General features: G+C 41.3%; 1 protein-coding gene across 3 annotated transcripts; it reads right to left on the minus strand.

Annotated features, from left to right (window-relative positions):
- Positions 1–1,286: 1,286 nt before the first annotated feature.
- On the minus strand, positions 1,287–20,496 carry LOC139764763 (uncharacterized). Of its 3 annotated transcripts, none has more exons than XM_071691625.1 (7): positions 20,185–20,496; positions 12,615–12,745; positions 11,570–11,691; positions 10,560–10,737; positions 9,055–9,183; positions 5,636–5,753; positions 1,287–5,272 (listed from the first exon to the last, which is right to left on the minus strand). In XM_071691625.1, the coding sequence occupies exons 2-7, from the start codon at positions 12,700–12,702 to the stop codon at positions 1,432–1,434; spliced, it is 4,476 nt and encodes a 1,491-aa protein (XP_071547726.1). In that variant the 5' UTR covers positions 12,703–12,745; positions 20,185–20,496; the 3' UTR covers positions 1,287–1,431. The 3 variants fall into 3 exon arrangements, with proteins under 3 accessions (XP_071547726.1, XP_071547725.1, XP_071547727.1); XM_071691624.1 differs by having other exon boundaries at positions 12,615–12,776; XM_071691626.1 differs by lacking the exons at positions 10,560–10,737; positions 11,570–11,691; positions 12,615–12,745; positions 20,185–20,496 and adding an exon at positions 9,728–9,859.
- Positions 20,497–21,115: the final 619 nt, after the last annotated feature.

The following is a 21,115-nucleotide window of genomic DNA, read 5'->3' on the forward strand; positions in this document are numbered from 1 at the left end:
ACTTCTGTGACTGCTTCATTGTTGGCTACTGTTGCATATACTTCACTGTCATCTACTGCAGTGACTACTTCACCGACATCTGCTGTATTTGCTTCACTGCTAATTCCTGCCATCTCTCCTTTGCTGTCATTTACTATGGTATCTCCACCTACTTCAGTACCTACCACAGAAACTACTGCACTGTTATCTATTACAGTATCAACTTCACTGATGTCTGTCACAGTGTTTATAGCACCACTGTTTGCAGCATCACGTATCACAGTGTCTGCTACACCATTGCTTCCCACGGCATTCTCTGCAACAGTGTCTTTTGTGGTGTGTCTTGTAGTGTTATCTGCTGCAACATCACCAATCACAGTGTCCATTGTATTGTTGTGTGACACAAAGTCCACTGCACTGTCATCTAGAGAAGAGACCATAACACTATTGTCTGGAATAGTGTTTGCCGCATTGCTGTCTACGCCAGAGTCCATTGCATCATCATATACTGTGGCTGTTGCTGCACTCTCTACAGCTGTGTTCACTGCACTGTCCTCTATAGTGATGTGTGCTGCAGTGATGTCTGCACTGGCATTTGCTGCATTGTCATTTACAGTTGTCTCTATTAAATTGTCGTGTATTGTGCTATCTGTTGCACTGTCATCTACTGGTACAGTGACATGCACAGCACTGTCTATACCAACATCCCCTGCACCACTGTGTAAAACACTGTCTGTGGCAGTGATATCTACTGTAGCATCCACTGCACCCTCATCTGCACTTGTGTCCATAGAACCATCATCTATAGTAAAATCCATTTCACTGTCGTCAACAACAGTGTCCATTGCACTGCCTTCAGCAGCATCCACCGAGATATCATCAAAGGCTGTGGCTATTGCACTTTCATTTACAGTGGTGTCCACTATGCTATCATCTATTGTGATGTCCACTGGACTATTATCCACAGTGATGTCCACTGTATTATTACCTGTAGTTGTATCCATTATACTGTTCACTGCATTGTTATCTACAACAGTGTCGTCATCTGCAGTATTCATTGTACCATCATTTGTAATGGGATCCACTGTAATATGCTGTATGGTAGTGTCTTTAACACTGTTGTTTACAGAGGTATCTGTCGTACTGACTGGAAGTAAGCCTGCTCCACTGTTGTTAACAGATATGTAAAGTGCTTCATCTACATCCACCGAACTGCTGAATACAGCTATGTTTCCTTCACTCTCATCTGTATTATTATCTGCTACACCATCATCAGATTCTAGACTGTTAATTTCATCTTCAAGAGTATCTGGGATCGCAGTGTGATCATATATTCCAGGGTTGTCTCCGTATACCCCAATATCATATTCTCCGATTGTCACAACTGGGTTTTCTCCTTCCCCTGTCTTCATAGTGTTCTCTTCTTCCCCGGTCTTCATAATGTTCTCTTCTTCAACTACCTCTGTAAATGTGTCTGTGCTTTCTTTTGTTGTGTTCTCTTTTTTGGCTGCATCTCCTGACACTGCCTTCTCCAACCACCTCTGTAATGTCATCACCAGCCAACTCCACAGCCATTCCTAGAATGCTTTCTTCTTGAGATTCCTTAACATTTTCTCCTCCATGCACATCACTGTGTGTTGATGTCTCCCTGTCATTCTCCTCTCCAAGTATTCCGATTTCATTTGGCAGTGCAGTGCTGCTTTCAAGCTTAGTTGTTACAGGAAGGTCATATTGATCTGTGCTACTAGAGCCAAAGCCAATGCCAGAGGTAATGATAATCTCAGGAGGAACTGTAAGTACAGAACTGGCAGCTCCATCATCCACTGCTGCACTGTCACTCAAAATAAGCCAGTGGATGCCATCACCAAGATCCTGGATACTTTCTAGATTGGTGTTAGAGAAGGTGTCAGGGTCAGTTCCTTCCACTGGATCATGTGTCAATATACTGCCTGATTCAAGATTTACCACTTCAGGCTCAATGAGACTCATGAGCAAATCCTCCCCATGCTCATCATCACTTCCTTCATCCTCAGCATTTAGTGGATGAGGTGTAACAGCACTTTGGTTTCCAATCTTCACTGTAGCCTCCTCACCAACCATATGATCCTCAGAGTGGTCCATGATAACCAGATTCCCATGCACCTGCACTCTCTCAGGGTCCACCACAGTAAGCTCGGCAAGGGCATTTCCAGTGTCCAAGCTGCTGGTGGGATCCAAGCCACTGGCAAGATATGTGCTGTTTGTTATATCCAAGGCACTAGTAATACCTGAAGTATTTGTATGGTTTGAAGCACCGTTTGAAGCACTAACAAGAAACAAGTCTCCTGTCAAATTTACAACACTTGTTATGGACTCTTCATCTGTATCCATATCTGTGGTTGGAGGATTACCATCTTCAGTTGGTGCCACTTTTTTTGTGCCATCATTCCCCATTTCTGCCTCTGGTATCTTACTGTCCTCTCCTGAATTTTTATCTAACATGATATTCAGGCCCCCATCTCCATAATGCTCATTATCATAATCATATTCTATGTCCATTTCAGGTGGAAGCTGATAATCATTCACCAAATAGTTTGTAAGGAACTGGTCTTTCATTTTTTCTATCATCAAATCCACATCATCCACATTTCCTTCAAAGTCTGCTTGATCAACTATTACAGAGGTCTGCTTCAGCCCTAAAATGCCTCCATTGCTTGAAGTTGTTGGGCTCTCATTAGTTGTTGACTCCTCATCAGAAGTTGCCTGGCCCTTGTTTAAGGAAGTTGTCAGGTCCTCAGATAAAGCTGCTGCTGCAGATCCCTTGTCCAAGGAAGCTATTACTGGGTACTTGATAAAGGATGGTTCAGTCAAGCTTTCAGTTGAAGCCACTGTCAGGTCCTCAACTAAGGCATCTACTGTCGAGGTTTCAACAATGGAAACTGTTGTCAGGTCCTCAGTTAAGGAAGCTGATGTTGAACCTTCATCATAGAAGGTTGATGTAAGACCCTCATCTGAGAAAGCTGCAGTTAAACCTTCATCAGAGGATGCTACTGTCAGGCCCTCAACTGAGGAAGCAGTTACCAAGCCCATGTCTGAGGAACCTGTTGCTGGACTTTTATTGTATGAAGCTTCAGCTAGGTCCTCACCAGATCCTGCTGCTAGACCCTCCTTAGCTGGGCTTGTTGCTAGACTCTCAATTGAAGAAGCAGTTGTTGGGCCCTCGTCAAGAGAAATTGTTACTGGGACCCCCTTGTCAAGAGAAGCCGTTGCTGGGTCCTTGTCAGAATCCGCTGTTGAGCCATCAGAAATTATTACAAAGTTCTTATCAGGAGCCGTTGCAAAGTCATCAGGAGAAATAGTAGTTGAACCCGCTTCAAATGTTGCTGCTAACCCCTCTTCAGAAGTTACTGCTGGGCCCTCTTCAGGAGAAGCTGTTGTTATGCCAACATTGGAAACTATTACTGGGCCGTCATCAGAAGTTGCTGCTAAGCCCTCATAAGGAGAAGCTGCTGTCAGGCTGTCATCAGGGGAAACTGCTGCAAGGCCTTCATCAGTAGTTACTGCCAGGCTCTCATTAGAAGAAGCTGCTGTCAGACCCTCATCAGTGGAAGTTATTGCCATGTCCTCATCAGGAAAAGCTGTTGCCAAGCTGTCATCAAGTAAGATTGTTGCTAGATCTTCGTCAGAAAAGACTGTTGCTAGGTCCTCATCAGGAAAAGCTGTTGCCAGGTCCTTACTAGGAAAAATTGTTGTTAGGTCCTTAATGGGAAAAGCTGTTGCCTGGTCCTCATTGTGGAAAACTGTTGCCAGGTCCTTATTAGGAACAGATGTTGCCAGGTCATCATCAGGAGTAACAGTTGCTGAACCCTCATCAGAAGCTGCTGGGACCTCGTCATGGGTTACCAGACCCTTGTTGTCAGAAGCTGCTAGGTTTTCTTCAGAAGTGGTTGGGTCCTCATGGAAAGCTGTTTCCAAGCCTTCATCAGAAATTGCAAGCCCTTCATTAGAAATCCCTGGACTCACATCGGTTACTGAACTTTCATTACTGGGAAAAGTTATTGCTTGGTCCTCAAGAAAAGCTGCTGTCAGGTCCTCATCAAGAAAAGTTGTTGTTAGGACTTTACTAGGAAAAGTTGTTAGTTCCTTACTGGGAAAAGCTGTTGCCTGGTCCTCACTGGGAAAAACTGTTGCCAGGTCCTTATCAGGAACAGATGTTGCCAGGTCATCATCAGGAGCGGCAGTTGCTGAACCCTCATCAGAAGCTGCTGGGACCTCATCATGGGTTACCAGACCCTTGTTGTCAGAAGCTGCCAGGCTTTCTTCAGAAGCGGTTGGGTCCTCATCGGAAGCCATTTCCGAGCCTTCATCAGAAATTGCAAGCCCTTCATTAGAAATTCCTGGATTCACATCGAATGCTGAAGTGTCATTATCAGATGTCGTCTGACCTTCAGTCGATGAAGTATTTGAGCTCTTATGAGATGTGATTGAGGCACCATTTTGAAGCATCAACACTGGACCATGTGGAGTAATCACAGTCTCAACCACAATTTCCTCTTTAAAAAAGTTATCATGTAATTCATTAATACCATCGGAATTATTTGTGTTTGACTCTGCTACATCTGGCTGCATCAAAACTTGGTCTTCATTTCTAGTTTCCTCATTCATGTCTACTTCATCTACCATAGCATCACTTAGACTAGGGGGACTATAGGTTGTAAATTGTACCAGTGGTTCATCCACATCAGAAAAAATGAGTGAATCCTGGTCATTGTCTGCAGTAATTCCCAGATGCTGCTGTTGTAGCTGCTGGACTACACGTTGGATTTGGCTGATGACTGCCTCATTACCCTCAGAATAGAGAATGGGAAGGACTTCTGCTACACTCTCTGTCACCATGTTCTCTTCCTGCTCAGTGGCTTTTGTTGGGCTTTGGTCACTTGACTCCACTTTTGTGGTGGTAATATAATCTTGGTTGTCACTGCTGGTTTTCAATGTACTGTATGACTGGACTAGTGGGAGAGGATTGATGATATAATTTTGATTAACACTATTTTGACTAACACTATCTCTCAGATCAGCCCCTGACTGCACCTCTTGCACTGTTTTTGACACAAGACTGATGACATCAGAGAAAGCTTCATGAACATCCTTTTCATCAGGGATGGCTTGTATAGGTGGGCTGTGGTTTCCCAATTCACGAATTTCTGCACTTCGCTTATTAATATGGAGGTCACGTTGGTGGCGGTAAGAGAGCGGCTGGTCTAGTTCTACAGTGGAGAATGTACGGCTGCAAGATTCATCTGTCTTTTGTGATCTGAAATGCAAATTTATAAAGATTTATTAAAGTTAGGTGTAAGTGTATATTTCCAAGTCTTTTACTAAGTGTATTGTTTTCTGGTTTAACACTGGAAATGTTTAAGTCAGCTGAAGTCAACAAAGACATGCATGCCAAATTTGTGGTGCTCTGTTGATAAGGATTAAGTGATTACTTTTGTATTTGCTTCATCATCTATGATTTTCAATATTTTATGCATCCTTTAACAGAGTTTATTGTATTTCATACATCCTTTAACTTCCCTGCACTTGTATATCATTACTACAGCCTCAGAGAACATGAGAATGTGGTGATAAGGTGAAACCATTGATATCAATAACATCATTACACCACTTTTCTAACCTGGCCAGTCTACTGAAGCATATGTCATAGTTGAGGTCATCCCTGAAATCCTCACCATAGTTGAGGGACCTCACTTGAGAGAATGCTTCTCGATGGTACTGAAGACATCCTGGTGGAGCTGTCAGGAAAATATACACAAAAGCTTATGCATTGTACATGTACAGGAGGCCTCTAATGTTTATACTTGCACTTGCTGACAAGTCCCAAGTCCTACAATGTATATGCTATCATCTGATACACACTTTCTAATGGTAATATCATGAAGTCTCTTCTATCCAAATTATTCTTATATAGGGCCACTCTTTGAATTTTAAGGCAGTGTACACTAAACAGGACATCTGGCTAATTCTCTTACAGCTATCCAATATATCCAATTGAATATACCAAATTGTCCGAGTTATGAAAATGGGAAGTAGACTAATTTCATTTTCACCAGATTGCTAGGCTGACTCGATGTAATGTTTGTCAGATGCTGGCCTCCCAATCAACCTTCACTCATTTTCCTCCTCATACTTTTTTTTTCTTCACTTTCTTCCAGTGTCTTTCCTCTTCTGAGCAAGCTCTTGATGTGTTCAATCCATTTTGTCATGGAATGCCCTGCTGGATATCCTTGTTCAAGGGTGCAGTTCAAATACTTCTTGGCATATCTCGTGCCTTTCATTCTTTGTAAATGGCCATATCACTTTAGTTTCTTCTTTTAAGTTATTTTTAATACAGATCTTGATGTTTTTCATCTAATCCATCCTTGTAACTTCTCTGTTTACCATCAGTGCTTTCATTTCAGCAGCCTGGATCTGTGAACTCGTTTTGGTATATTTAGAATGGTGGTATATATTACTGTTTTGAATTTCATATGTACATTTTCCATAAAAAATACAGCAAAACTGATGTTTGCATTGTATTTAATAATTTTGCTGTTTACTTTCTTTTGGTGTGGTATACCAGGGTCGATGTACTGTCAGTGGACTGAACCAGGGCATGTGAAGCATCTGGGGTAAACCATGGAAAGGTCTGTGGGGCCTGGATGTGGATAGGGGGCTGTGGTTTTGGGGCATTACACTTGACAGCTAGAGACTGAGTGTGAACGAATGTGGCCTTTCTGTCTATTTTCCTGGCACTGCCTTGCTGAAGCAGGGGATAGTTGTGCAGTTTTCCTGCAGGGTGGGGTAGCGATGGGAGTGGATGAAAGCATCAAGTATGAATATGTACATGTGTATGTATGTAATGTATGTGTATGTTTATGTATGTATATGCTGATATGTATATGTGCATATGTAGGTGTTTATGTATATATGTGTATATGAGTGGATGGGCCATTCCAAATATATTTTGATATGATCTTAAGGGTAAAAATCAAATTGCTAGTTCTTCTATTGGTTCGGAAGCCATGTTGGTAATTTCTTAACTTTTCCTTTTTTTTTTACATGAGATAATGAAATTCTTCTGTAATGTGTGCAGTTCTGCTTTTCTTCTCTTTTATAGATCGGACAAGTAACAACAATTTTGCTCATCTGATGCAGTGCTAAATATATATGTTTAAGCCATTTTCTTGTGTTTGGTTCAACTACTTTAATGATCACTCCTGTCTTTCATCATTGCCTAGGGCCTCTCCATTTTTCATCTCTTTGGAAGTTTTTCCACCTATGCAGTACTCACCTTAGGAAGTGTGATTTCATTTTGATTCTCGATATCTTGAGTTAGTTCTCTCAGTTCACAATAATTTTCATGTTCTCTCCTATTTAACCAATCTTCAAAATATTCTTAACATTGTGAGGCTACTTCTGGTATGGCATATGCTGTATCCATAGTTCCTCTTCTGTAGTTCTTTACTACATCGTAAAGCTGCTTCTAAGTTCCAGTCAGTCAATCAATCAGTCCATAGATCTTGTCCAATAACTTTTCAGACTTCTTTAGCTCTTTTTGTAATTATTTCAGGTTTGTTCAGGCTTCTACATAGCTTACCCTGTCTTGTAGCTTGGGTCTTCATCCATATTCTAAATGCTCACATTTTCACCTTTACTGTTTCATTCACATCTCCATTCCACTATGCTAAGGTTTTCTCTTTTTGCTTCATGTTTTATTGTAACTGACTTATTTAGCTAAGTTGTATACATTTTCTTTAAAATAATGCCATTTGTCTTCAATGTCTTGTACATCTGTATATTACTTTGGGTAACTTAATGCATGTATATATGTGTATGTGTGGGCATTTATATATATACATGTGTATGAGGGTGGGTTGGGCCATTCTCTTGTCCATTTCCTTGCACTACCTCGCTAATGCGGGAGACCGCGACTAAGTATAATAATAGATAAATAAAACTTAGTGCATGTTTTAGTTTTGAGCCTGTCAGCATTTTTCAAATTTTCTAGCAGGAATTTCCTTTGTTTCTATTTTAATCTTATTTTCTGGTTTTACTAAATTTGGTTTAGCCAACAACATAATGTGATCTTAGTCACATGACACTTGATGCTATAGATTTAACATCTGTAAATGTCTTTATTAGTAGTTATTGATAAATCTATCTTTGATTTGTTGTTGTACCTTTGATTTTGAGTGTTCCAGCTATACCATGACTACTTGTCAATTTTATTTTATTTGCTTAGAATATATTCATTGTTGATAAGGAGATGTGAACACAAAAATCAGTAACTTAGTCACCTTCAAAATTTTTGTTTCTGTAACAATGAATGTTCCAGTCACACTTTAATTAAGCTTTCTTTATCTTGTCCTACATGGTTATTCCAATCTCCTAATATGAAAATATTTTCACTCTGTTTTACATGTTACTGAATTTCTTGCATGGTATTACATAACTCACCAGCAGGTCTACCTAGCTGGGAAAATATACTTGTTTAAGGCCCAGTTTTACAGATCTTAAATTTACTGATATGCACATTATCCAATTACCTATGCAGTTAACATTATCAATTCTTTTAGCTATTTATGATGTCAAAATGAAACCAACCCTGTGTTAACGAGAGAACAAGGGCCTTTGTACTGTATACGAACTTATAGTTTTCATGCAATGACCTTCTCCTTTCTCAATTCTTGTCTCACAGTGTCCCAGTAGGAGGTAGACTGATATTCAGTTTTAACATGCATAAAGCCTTTCTGTTCATTTATTTTATAGGGCACAAGTTCATAGAATTTTAATTATTACCAGAAACTGTAACTGGTCAAGTCTGCCTCAGGGTAGAAGGCCAAGAGACACTGAAGATGAGAAACGGTGAAAAAAGACATGCTGGATGCATGTTCTTCACGAAACTCCGAAAATCCAAACTGTAACCAAGTTCAACCCTGACTTATTTACCCCCCAAAACTTACTTAACTAATGGATTCCAGCTCTTCCCAAACACAAAGTCCTATCTAGCCCAGCCTAACGCATCCCATTCCAGTTTGAGCTAAAGAAACCTACCTGCATTTTGATTGTCAAGCTGAGTGATCAGGACCCTCCACTGACGTGGAGGCAAGGCCTGACGGGAAAGACCATTAGAATCGAGCACAACCCGCACTCCCACCTCCCTATCGTCCATTTCGACATACACTGCAAACACCAGACATTCTTTGGTCATGTTCATGCAACATTAAACAGAGGACTGCCTGCAAATTTAGAGAAGTGATAACACTTAATTAATGAATAAACCGTGGTCTAAAGTAATATTGAACAGAAAAATTCTTTGGGTCAGAGAAAAGCAAAATTTAAGACACTATCCAAACATTAACTTTGAATACTGGAAAGTAAATGATAAGACACTTAAAAAATATAGGGGGAAAACAAAACATGTTAGGTTGATAGAATGATGGAATTAGAAAACTATATGGAGCAAAATCAAGATTTTGTTGCTTGCATAAGTTGACTGAACTGTTTTTCTATGGTCTGATGTAGCTTCAGTATGAGTGCAATATCATGAAAGAAAGAGGACATGCCATTATTAATCTGTAATCTTATGCTAGATTTTAACAAAATGTACCATCATGGGGGGGAAAAAAAGTCCACTTTCTCTTTAAGGGGACAAATCTGGAAACTGAAAAATTTGGTGACTGCATATTTCGAGGGGTAAGACTCAAAGTAAAGTTCAAGTAAATACCTAATCAATTCCAAGTAGCTCCTTCCCTTTACATTGTGCCTATATGCCTTAATTCTCAGAATTCTTAAAATTCAAAGTCTTTGAAAAGATATCATTTAGAATACTTGAAATGAAGAATAGGATAGCTCTTTACTATTCTTGTCTCCCGTGGCTGGAGATTATTCTTGGTGGGGCCATACTTGTGAAAAAAAGAACCTGGAGGAATGAAAAAGTGAGGAATTAAGGCGAGATAGTGCATATCACATTGAAAAGCAACAGGGAGACTTTATGGAACAGAAAAACTGAGAAAAGATAACAATGGAAGAGGATGGAAGTCATTCTTTGTATTCACCTCAAGCTTATATTATTATGTTTAATGTTTGAAGAGACAAAAAGTACAACAGTTTATTGTCAAAACAAATTTGAAAGGAAGGTCCACTAAGAGCAGAATTTTTAGGATTCAAACCAAATGGTGATTGTTCCAGACCTATGGTAATTACACCAAGGTCTACCGTGATCTTCCCACCCACTTCAGGATCCACCATGGCCATTTACAGCACCCCAGGATCCACTAAGATTATCCTGAACCATCTCAGGATCCACTATGACTGCCCTAAACCTCCTCAGGATCCACTATCAATGTCCTAAACCACTTTAGGATCCACTTTTACTCCCCTAAACTACCTTAGAATCCACTTTGAACATGATAAAACTGCGGATCCACATTATTACCCCAGACCTAAATTGAACAAAACAGGGATCACTGTAATCCTGGCAGCTACACCAAGATCCATCATGATCAGCATGAGGGCAACCATAAGCTCCTCAGACCACAATGACAAGCAAGACCTACCATGCTGGCCAGTGTTGTTGCCACAAAGAGATGGTGCTACCTGGAGCACTGTGCTTGTGGCATTGTTGGTATGGGTGCTGGTGTTAGCTCGGATGACTGCTAGAGAATCTCCAACACATCTACCACGACGTGGACCCTCCAGCTCTAGTTGCTGGAAGTCCAAACGCACCTGGCGTACCTGGAGGATGACAAGAATATAACAGGTGATATATAAATATAGTAGGCATTACAGGTCGAGTAAGATATCAGAATTTCTGCCTCAAGACGAGCAATGAAACATGACTGAATTAAATCAGCAGAATACATCACCACCAACAGATGATACCATCATGTATAGCTGCAGGTCCAAGAAATCATATCGCTATGAATGATGCCAACAAGAACTTTCAAGAGCAAAGTACATGCACACTTGTCTAAGTACACAGTCAACCAAGGTAAAGAAAAGTCACTAAAAGGAGTAGTCAAGGAAAGAACCAAAATAAAAGCTCTTGTTGGACAACACTGTCAAATGTGATTTATAAGACTAAGGACGCTATAACGAGTCTGGATGGTTAGGTTATTTAAGGAGCACAGAAAATAGCTACGAGATGTGGTTAGAAGAAAAGAGGCTATGTGAAGATGGATAATGGTATTGCGAGATAAAATGGGTCACGGCAGGAGTCCACATATGGTTAAGGAACAGTGGCTTGTACAGTTTATGGAATTGGGATTAGTCTAGAGGTTATCTATAGGGGTAGGGATGTGTGAGGAAACAACTGAAACATCAAAAAGAATTGGGAGACTTCAATAAAGGTCAAGACGGGAGGAGAGCTTATACAAACTGGTTAAGCTCAATAAATTTCATGACAGCTTGCAAACTCATAAGAACAAGTGAAAGATGAAAAGGTAAATGTTAGAAAACTAAGAGACATCAGGAAATGTGAGGAAATAATATATAGCACAAGAAAAGGTCAAATTATATACATGAGGTTAAGGATGGGGGGGGGGGGGGGAAATGAGGAAACACTCACCTCGGAGATGGACTTCTTAATGGTGATGAGGCACTCACCAGAGTCACGTGACTTGCCTGGGAAATCTCTATTTACAAACCAAGTCCTGTTCTGGATCACAGTTCCTCCACACACAACTGGGACTGTGGGAGAGTGAGGAAGTGGTGACTACTGGAAAGTAATGGAGCAGAAGGAAGTGTGGGTTTTGATGGGTGTTTGAGTGGTGGGATGGAAATTAAGACAGTGTTGGGAGGTCGGCTGTTTAGTGTTTGTTAGGCCATTTCGTTTGTGTACGTGTTTTGTTAGTGTTATATTTTTGGGGGGTTGGGGCTGCTGAAGTGTGAAGCATAGGTAAGCTTTTTATTTCTACTTGGGAGCTGATGGTTAGCTTTAAAGTGATTTGGTTGGGAGTGGGCTAGTGCTGTTTCATAAAACCGAGTTGCAGAGTTTGTTCAGGTGGCACAGGTATATATATATATATATATGCCTCTACCTAAGCCAGGTACAGATCACAAAAAAAAGTATCTTACCAATTTCACTGTGAATCAGTGACACCACAAACAAAGGATTTTGAAAAATTCCCAGAGGTCTGGTGTTACTTTGGTAGTCCTGCCTTCATTATCTTGCAATATATCAAATGCTTGTGACATTTGCCATATATGTTGTCCTGAGATTTCATTATTGTCTCACGAGTGGTACTGATTATTTCAAAATTCATTGAACCCATCAGAAAAGATACTCATTTACTGTCTGTACCCAGTTTATCGAGCAGCCCCGAAGGGGGGATGAACAGGTGGGCTGACTGAGGACGCACTGCCGCATCCAGGATTCAAACCTGTGCAGGCTTGACCCCGAGTGGCCCGTGAATCCGTCATGGTCAGCAACGCTACCCACTACTATAGAAATTCCACTAACCAGTTATATTGGAAATTCTGGATAACAAAGCTACTGAGTTATTATGTATACCAGCATGTAATCATGTCTGAAATGCATACAAGCTTATCAATACCTTAACATACATAAGCGAGAATATATTTCCCTGAATATCTCGGGGAAGGAGACTTACAGACACAGCAGACACCTCCTGTAGGGCAGGAGCCAGAGGGAGCACCACCAGCCTGGCGACAGGCCTGGTTATGGTAGCAGGTGCCCATGGTCAGCAAGGGGTCGGCTGCCACGCACTCCAAAGGCTCCACCCTGGCCGGCGGCGGGAACAGCGAGAACCCAACTGTTAACAGACTCTCGTTACTCATGTACAACTGTTAACAGACTCTCATTACTCATGTACAACTGTTAATAGACTCTCGTTACTCATGTACAACTGTTAATAGACTCTCGTTACTCATGTACAACTGTTAATAGACTCTCGTTACTCATGTACAACTGTTAATAGACTCTCGTTACTCATGTACAACTGTTAATAGACTCTCGTTACTCATGTACAACTGTTAATAGACTCTCGTTACTCATGTACAACTGTTAATAGACTCTCGTTACTCATGTACAACTTAACAGACTCGTTACTCAAGTACAACTGTTAACAGACTCGTTACTCATCTACAACTGTTAACAGACTCTCGTTACTCAGGTACAACTGTTAATAGACTCTCGTTACTCATGTACAACTGTTAATAGACTCTCGTTACTCATGTACAGCTGTTAATAGACTCGTTACTCATGTACAACTGTTAATGGACTCTCGTTACTCATGTACAACTGTTAACAGACTCTTGTTACTCATGTGCAACTGTTAATAGACTCTCGTTACTTATGTACAACTGTTAATAGACTCTCGTTACTCATGTACAACTGTTAATAGACTCTCGTTACTCATGTACAACTGTTAATAGACTCTCGTTACTCATGTACAACTGTTAACAGACTCTCGTTACTCATGTACAACTGTTAACAGACTCTCGTTACTCATGTACAACTGTTAATAGACTCTCGTTACTCATGTACAACTGTTAATAGACTCTCGTTACTCATGTACAACTGTTAATAGACTCTCGTTACTCATGTACAACTGTTAATAGACTCTCGTTACCCATGTACAACTGTTAATAGACTCTCGTTACTCATGTACAACTGTTAATAGACTCTCGTTACTCATGTACAACTGTTAGTAGACTCGTTACTCACGTACTATTATTAATAGACTCGTTACTCAAGTATAACTGTTAACAGTTTCGTTACTCATGTACAACTTAACAGACTCGTTACTCGAGTACAACTTAAAACTCGTTACTCAAGTACAACTGTTAACAGACTCGTTACTCAAGTACAACTGTTAACAGACTCGTTACTCAGGTATATATTAAAACACCATGACAATAAAACGTCATATAAATAATAATGACCACAAAGTTCACCATAATAATATGACGACACATAAAGCAAGGGAGAAAGCTATATATATATATATATATATATATATATATATATATATATATATATATATATATATATATATATATTATACATATAATCTTAGAGAGAAAGTAGGAAGTTGACCATACTACACACACAACGGGTAATTTGGATCATTATAATGTGTAGTTCAGAGGGGGGAAACACAGGCGAGGTTGTCAGAAAATCAGAGAAAGTCAACCACAAAGGAAGAGTAAGTCATGTAAAGTGAACTCCAGGGACAACGTAGAGCTAGGGACAAGTTTGTATCATATTGAAGAAATAAGAAAAATAGATCGTTTTAAGATAATCTAATTCGTTCGAGTCATATCTATACAGCTAAATAATTAGAGTGGGCTTGTGGAGGGGGACATCTAAGATAATTTACGTCGTGTTAGTATGTTTGATGTAGAGGGTTGACGTAGTAAATAATTAGAGTGGGCTTGTGTGGGAGACAACTAAGATAATTTACGTCGTGTTAGTATGTTTGATGTAGAGGGTTGACGTAGTAAATAATTAGAGTGGGCTTGTGTGGGAGACAACTAAGATAATTTACGTCATGTTAGTATGTTTGATGTAGAGGGTTGACGTAGTAAATAATTAGAGTGGGCTTGTGTGGGGGACAACTAAGATAATTTACGTCGTGTTAGTATGTTTGATGTAGAGGGTTGACGTAGTATATAATTAGAGTGGGCTTGTGTGGGAGACAACTAAGATAATTTACGTCGTGTTAGTATGTTTGATGTAGAGGGTTGACGTAGAGTGTCGGGTTTTCTGTTGTTAAAGGATAAAATAGGTGAATATGGCTCCTGACTTGGTGTAGGGGGGGGGGGGGGTATAACGGTACCAGGTACACCGCCCCGCCCCGCCCCGTCATCCTTCTCCCACTCCCCCACTCCACAATCCCTCTCCCCCACTCCAAAATTCCACCCCCCTAACCCCCCTCTAGTAAACGTATATCCCATGGATTATGTCTCGAGCGTGACGCTCCAACGTATCAAAAGTTGTACGACCATTTTAATATCTTCCGACGCTGTGCGTAAACGTAACTTTTTACTACGTTGGACGCACGCACTGGGTGTACGCACTCACTACCCGTACGAGCGCATTTCACCAATGACGCGCTGCTGGATGACTGACGCCAAAGCGTACGTTACGACTTCATTTCCGGACGCCCGGTTTTATTTCCAGTTTTCCCTGCGTTTGTAATACGCGTATTTCCCAGTATTCTGGTAATCAGATGAGCGTATTTCATGGGTCTATGAAACGCGTACGTATTTTTTTTGAAAGAGTTTCTGACGTGTTTTTCTGGCCATGGTATGCGATGGACGTACGTGCGTCTGTGGTTTACGACGGAGGGGAAGGCTTCCGCTGGACACGTCGCTTGTAACTTCTGGAATTAGGAAATGGTTCGAGTTTTTGACGCGGGAATATACCTATTTCCTGGATTTCCGAAATATATATCTGCCCGGATCTCTGTGGTGTGGTGGTCATCGGTGGCCCGCCCAGGGTCGAGTGTATGGGTTCGAATCCTGGTTTGCAGCAGTTGGTCCATAGTCAACCCAACTGTTCATCCACACCTTAGCAGTTGGTTGCAGTGGGGGGGGGGGGGCACTATACAGTAAAACATTGGGGGCCACTATACAGTATTGCGGTGGGGGCCCCTGTACAGTATTGCAGTGGGGGCCCCTGTACAGTATTGCAGTGGGGGCCCCTGTACAGTATTGCAGTGGGGGCCCCTGTAAAGTATTCCAGTGGGGGCTCCTATACAATACTGCAGTACGGTCCATTATACAGTATTGCAGTGGGGGCCCCTGTACAGTATTGCAGTGGGGGCCCCTTTACAGCACTGTAGTGGGGGGGCGCCCCCTTTTTTATACTGTAGATCTGAAATACATTGGCTTTTCCATCGTCTATCCTTAAGGTGGACGCCAAGTGGGCCCCCCCCCCCCCCCAGTGAGGCTGCGTAGGTCACAAGGTCATAATAACGTTTTCCACCAACTTCCTGGTCAGTCTTCAAGGGTTTACGGGGTCATCCCAGCCACGAACCTGTTGTCCTGAGAGGCTATAAGGAGGTCAAGAAATTCAGGTCAGGGGGATTCGTGGGGTCCTCCCTCAACGAGACGAGGCAAACTGCCAAACTACCATGACATTCAAGTGATCCTATATCAGCCAATAACATGACCTCTGGGTCAAGCCAATATGCAGGCAGACCAATCAAAATGATCGACGTAAACGGTGAACTAACAATCCAGCTGAAGTAATAACACTAACTACTTAACTGGTGGTTAGGCAGAAAGGGGATGACCCATGACCGCACACCTCTGTGTACTGGTCTCCCCTTCACGTCCGTTGTCAACACTGATGGTACGTATTAAAGGAGTTCTTGATGGCAACATTGTCAACACTGATGGTACGTGATTAGTTTTTTATATACAAGAAAACTCAAAGAAAATTCGCCAGTAACTACGTCTCAGGCAGGAGGATACGTGTGAGGTAGTTATTTCATCTAATGCAGAAAGTTATTATGAACCAAGATGGTCCTTGTGGCAAGAGGAAGGGAAGGGTCCGTGTGACGTGGTTCGTTAATCACACAAGATACGGTCAGTCTGGAGTTCCTGGAGGCCTCCCCTTTCAACCCCTCAAGGTCCCCCTGGCTGGAAGGGGGTTCGAAGCCAGGGTTTCACAGACGAGCGGACATACGACCCATATACCCAACATAAGCCAAAGACATGAACAATTATGGAACGTGAACCAACACAGTGACATATTTTATATTTGGGTTATATATTGATCATTATTGATTATTATTATTTCATAATCATTATTTATTCTAACAAAATATGTTCGTTGTTACCGTCGATCAGTCCGGTACGAGAAGAGCATCTTCAGTACCGACAGCAGGAGGCCGGCCGGCAGCGTCGGCTGTAAATGCACCGCTGCCAGACGTAGCGTGCGGCATCCGTTTACATGGGGTAACACGTTTGTGTATACATAAATCAGTGTGTGTGTGTGTGTGTGTGTGTCTGTGTGTGTACGGCTGTGTGCGTTACTGATCATTACATAACCACAATAAATACTTGTCTCAGCAATAATAAAACTTGATAATGCCATTATTAAACATTTAAGTGGGCACGCGCACCTTCATAGGATACAACAAAAAACATGGAACATTTGGATGAATTAGTATCAAACGGAAGCAACATGTAACCAAATATGAATAACAAAATGTACACAGAGATCAATATATATGGGGGGAGGTTTTAACACCTCTTGTAAAAGCTTTAAAACGAAGGACAGATAATAAAACATTTAGTCTTCCAAAACGAAATGTTTTTTTGGGGGGTCACTGAAATATATTCTTCCTCAGCCTCTCCTTAATTATATTCTTCATTTGGATACACGTAAAAGTATATAAAAAAAAATCTAAGGGACGAAATGCATGAAAGTGTAGACTGTATGTTAAAATATGAGTTATGTATATTTATTTAATTACCAAATCATAAATGATCACATGGAAGGCCATTAAACATGCCTCACTTCCCTACTTATTAACGAATTCATCTCGATTATTTCCAGTGTCTTTGAACATTCTGAAATTTGGCCCTGGTTGGCATGGCGTCTCTTCCTGCCATGAGAATGAGGTGAATTTTCGTGCCTGACTCACGCCACCTGCATATAGTGGCTGACCACCTGATAACCCCATTACTCGCTAGTTATTCAGATGGTTAATTACCGTTGCCGTATGACGCTAGGTTTCCTTCTTGTGCCGCTAGGTTTCCTTCTAATCATGTGGTATGTATAGAGCGAAATTAGGCCAATATTCTCTCGGAATGGGACTCCAAAATATATTAAAACTTCATTATCAAGATGTCCAGTTTATCAAGCGTAATATATACATATCTCTCTAAGACACATCTAGACGTCTGAATAGTCCACAAACGCGTTAAATACGTTGTAAAGAATTCCCATCATCAAATACTCGAGTTTTAGATCAGCCATTAGTATTATTTCTATAGAAATAAACGCTAAGAACCATGGCTGGCGGCTGCTGTGAGGTGAGGGAGGCGGGCGGGCGGGCGTGGTGACCATCTGTCGCGGGATGACGCCGCTGTTCCCACCACCCCGCGCCTGCCTCCCTCCCTCCTTCACTCAGCGCCTCCCTCCATCCCTCCCTCAGCGCCTGCCTCCCTCCCGCTCAAGCACAGGGCGCGCGCCTCCGCCTCCTCCTCCTCCCCCACACCTGCCGCAGGAGGGAGCCAGCCAGTCATTTCCTCATTCTAATTCCCGTCGGCGTAAGAGCCACGGATCTAGACCATAAAATGGAAACGGTACATTAACGCCACACGATCTACATGTATGATCTAGTATTTTAGTGGAACGTTTTGCTGTATATAAACCAGAGTTCGTGTTGTAGCATCATCAACCCCACGCCCTTCCTCCTCACTCCCCACTCCCGCGCCATCATCAACAGTTATCCCCATTTTTCCTTTTTTTTTTTAGATCCCCTGGGATGAGTGAGGGTCCTCTTTATTGGGGGGTCACCTCCTCCCAGTGTTGTCCACACTACAATGTGTGTCCCCCCGACCTTCACCCACTCAGTAAAGTGATTATATTTTAGTACGTATAACGATTTCTTGGCAAATATTCACGCTCTACTGTTTATAATGTACTAATACAACTTTTGTGGTCTTAGCTGACTGGTTTTATATCTAAGGCATAATAGATATTTGATTTTGAACAGTCTTAAACATTCGGAGATAAAGGGTAATGGAAGCCCTCTTGATTTTGATGGTACTTTTGACTAAAAAAACCCATTTTTTTTTTCAATATCAGAAACCTATTAATATTCCAATTAGCCCAGTCGAGTTTTACATAATTCAACATTTACGAAAGATGAAGTTCCGCTTCTCGCTACATATAACGCATTCTGTAAGTGGCCTCTGAATATGTGTGTCAATACACGAAAGTGCTCAGAATCTCGTGTTTCTTTTCCACGTTTTCTTTTTCCTCAAAATGTATAAAATCACGTGTATACTGTGATTTTGTGCACACACACACACACACACACACACACACACACACACACACATACATATATATATATATATATATATATATATATATATATATATATATATATATATATATATATATACCCTGATGATGTGATTATTTCACGAAAGTGCTCTTGGGAACTTATCGTGTTTCATTTTCCCCGTGGACCCATAGGAATATATATATATATATATATATATATATATATATATATATATACTTGAGGAAATCTACTATGTTCCTCCCGCGTGGTGTGGCAGCTGGGCTGACCATCCCATTACGGGAACCAACCACCAGCTAACTGCCCTAACGACCCAGTAATTCATGGACCATATGACCACCAGTTTCTTGTATTAATAACAGAGCGTAACGCAGGGGTTGTAACAGACCTCTTCTGTGACAGTTCGGATACTGTAACTATCTGTCGTAACTACAGGGTGGTTACTGTCACCTGTCAAACTACCCTTGTTAGAGATGATTCGTGAAGGCTGTTAGGCCAATCTAGAATGGAATACATGACCGTTACGTTGTTACGTTACTGAAAGTCACCGCGGTAACGGTACTGTATTACTCCCCCCCCTCCCCCCCGCCGAATGTCAAGTCACTTCAGTACTAGAAACGTAATAACACAAACACCAGATTACACACACACACACACACACACACAAAATCGTAACACACGCACAGTTGGTAAGCAGTGACCCAGGCGCACTGCAGTGGCTGTCAAATTCCCCTTCCCTAGCCCAGGTGGCTGTTCTATTTTACGTGAATAATGCATTAAATGACCATATTAATTTAGCATATTAATTACCATATTAAACTTCCATACGTTAATAGAAATCCACATAAAACAGAGGATCAAATCTTAAAGTGTTACAAACATGTCTTCTGGTGTCACCTAACCTTAATTTAAAAGCAAAATATATAAATATATATATATATATATATATATATATAGAGAGAGAGAGAGAGAGAGAGAGAGAGAGAGAGAGAGAGAGAGAGAGAGAGAGAGAGAGAGAGAGAGAGAGAGAGAGAGAGAGAGGATTTCGAACACTCAACAGACGAAGGTAAAAATTTCTGGTGCTGAAAGGCCAACCTAAAAAAAATACACACTTGCTTATGAGAACAACAGTTATGAGTTATGAGGAGAACAGCTGTGAGTTACTCACTAAATCCCTTGGCTTCCCTGTCGTCCACAGGCAGCGGGTCGACCACACCAACGACCAGCCATACAAACGCCCAGACCAAATGCTTCTCCATACCTGCTCCTCCTCCTCCTCCCTCACCTCACCTCACACACACACACCGTCTAAAATTGGGGCCAACGACCCTTGTTATACTCCCCCGTGGTTTTCTTACGGGGTTTTTAAAACAAGGACTTTGGTAACAGTAGTATCTCGTATGGGTGGAGGAGGCAGAGGAGCAGCTAAATAAAAAAGGATGCGTCTCACACACACACACACACGTCTATCCACGATGGCGTCCAGACGCCGAATGCGATCATGGGAGGGTGGTTCTGTAGGACACACAGAAAATGAACTGTTAGCGTTTAGTATTTATTACCACATTTATCTAACCTTGTTTCCTCCTGATGTTATAATGCCATGGCGTCACATCTCATCTGGGAAATAGATGAGTAGGGTAGTGTTAATAGTGAAAATAGGCGATCGTGTGTGATGTGGGGGCCATGAGGAAGAATTGAGTAAGAGGCAACTGGTTGTTTGACCGCAGCCAGCCAAGCTGGCTGATTGGTGGAAGGGAATGCGGTCACCAGCTGACCAACCACCATAAACAAGACGCCCGTTGGCCTCAAATTACTTGGTAATTCATTTATCTCCGGGGCCGAGAATCATCTTGATAATACCACAGTTAATATTATAGATACGTCACCAGGGGGGTAGAACTACTCATAAGATATTCAACAATATTCCTACAAAACTAGAAATTAACTCAAAAAAAATTTTTTTTTTGGATTTGTGTTATGTCTAGACGAATTAACTTATAACCAATTCGTTTCTTTTTTTTACTCATTTGATTTCTTGACGCCCGTCAAACTTAGACCGTAAAACACGTCCTAAACTTGTGTCAATCAGTATGTCC

This window comes from Panulirus ornatus, chromosome 51 (assembly GCF_036320965.1).
Source record: "Panulirus ornatus isolate Po-2019 chromosome 51, ASM3632096v1, whole genome shotgun sequence".
In the NCBI taxonomy this organism is placed as follows: Eukaryota; Metazoa; Arthropoda; class Malacostraca; order Decapoda; family Palinuridae; genus Panulirus; species Panulirus ornatus.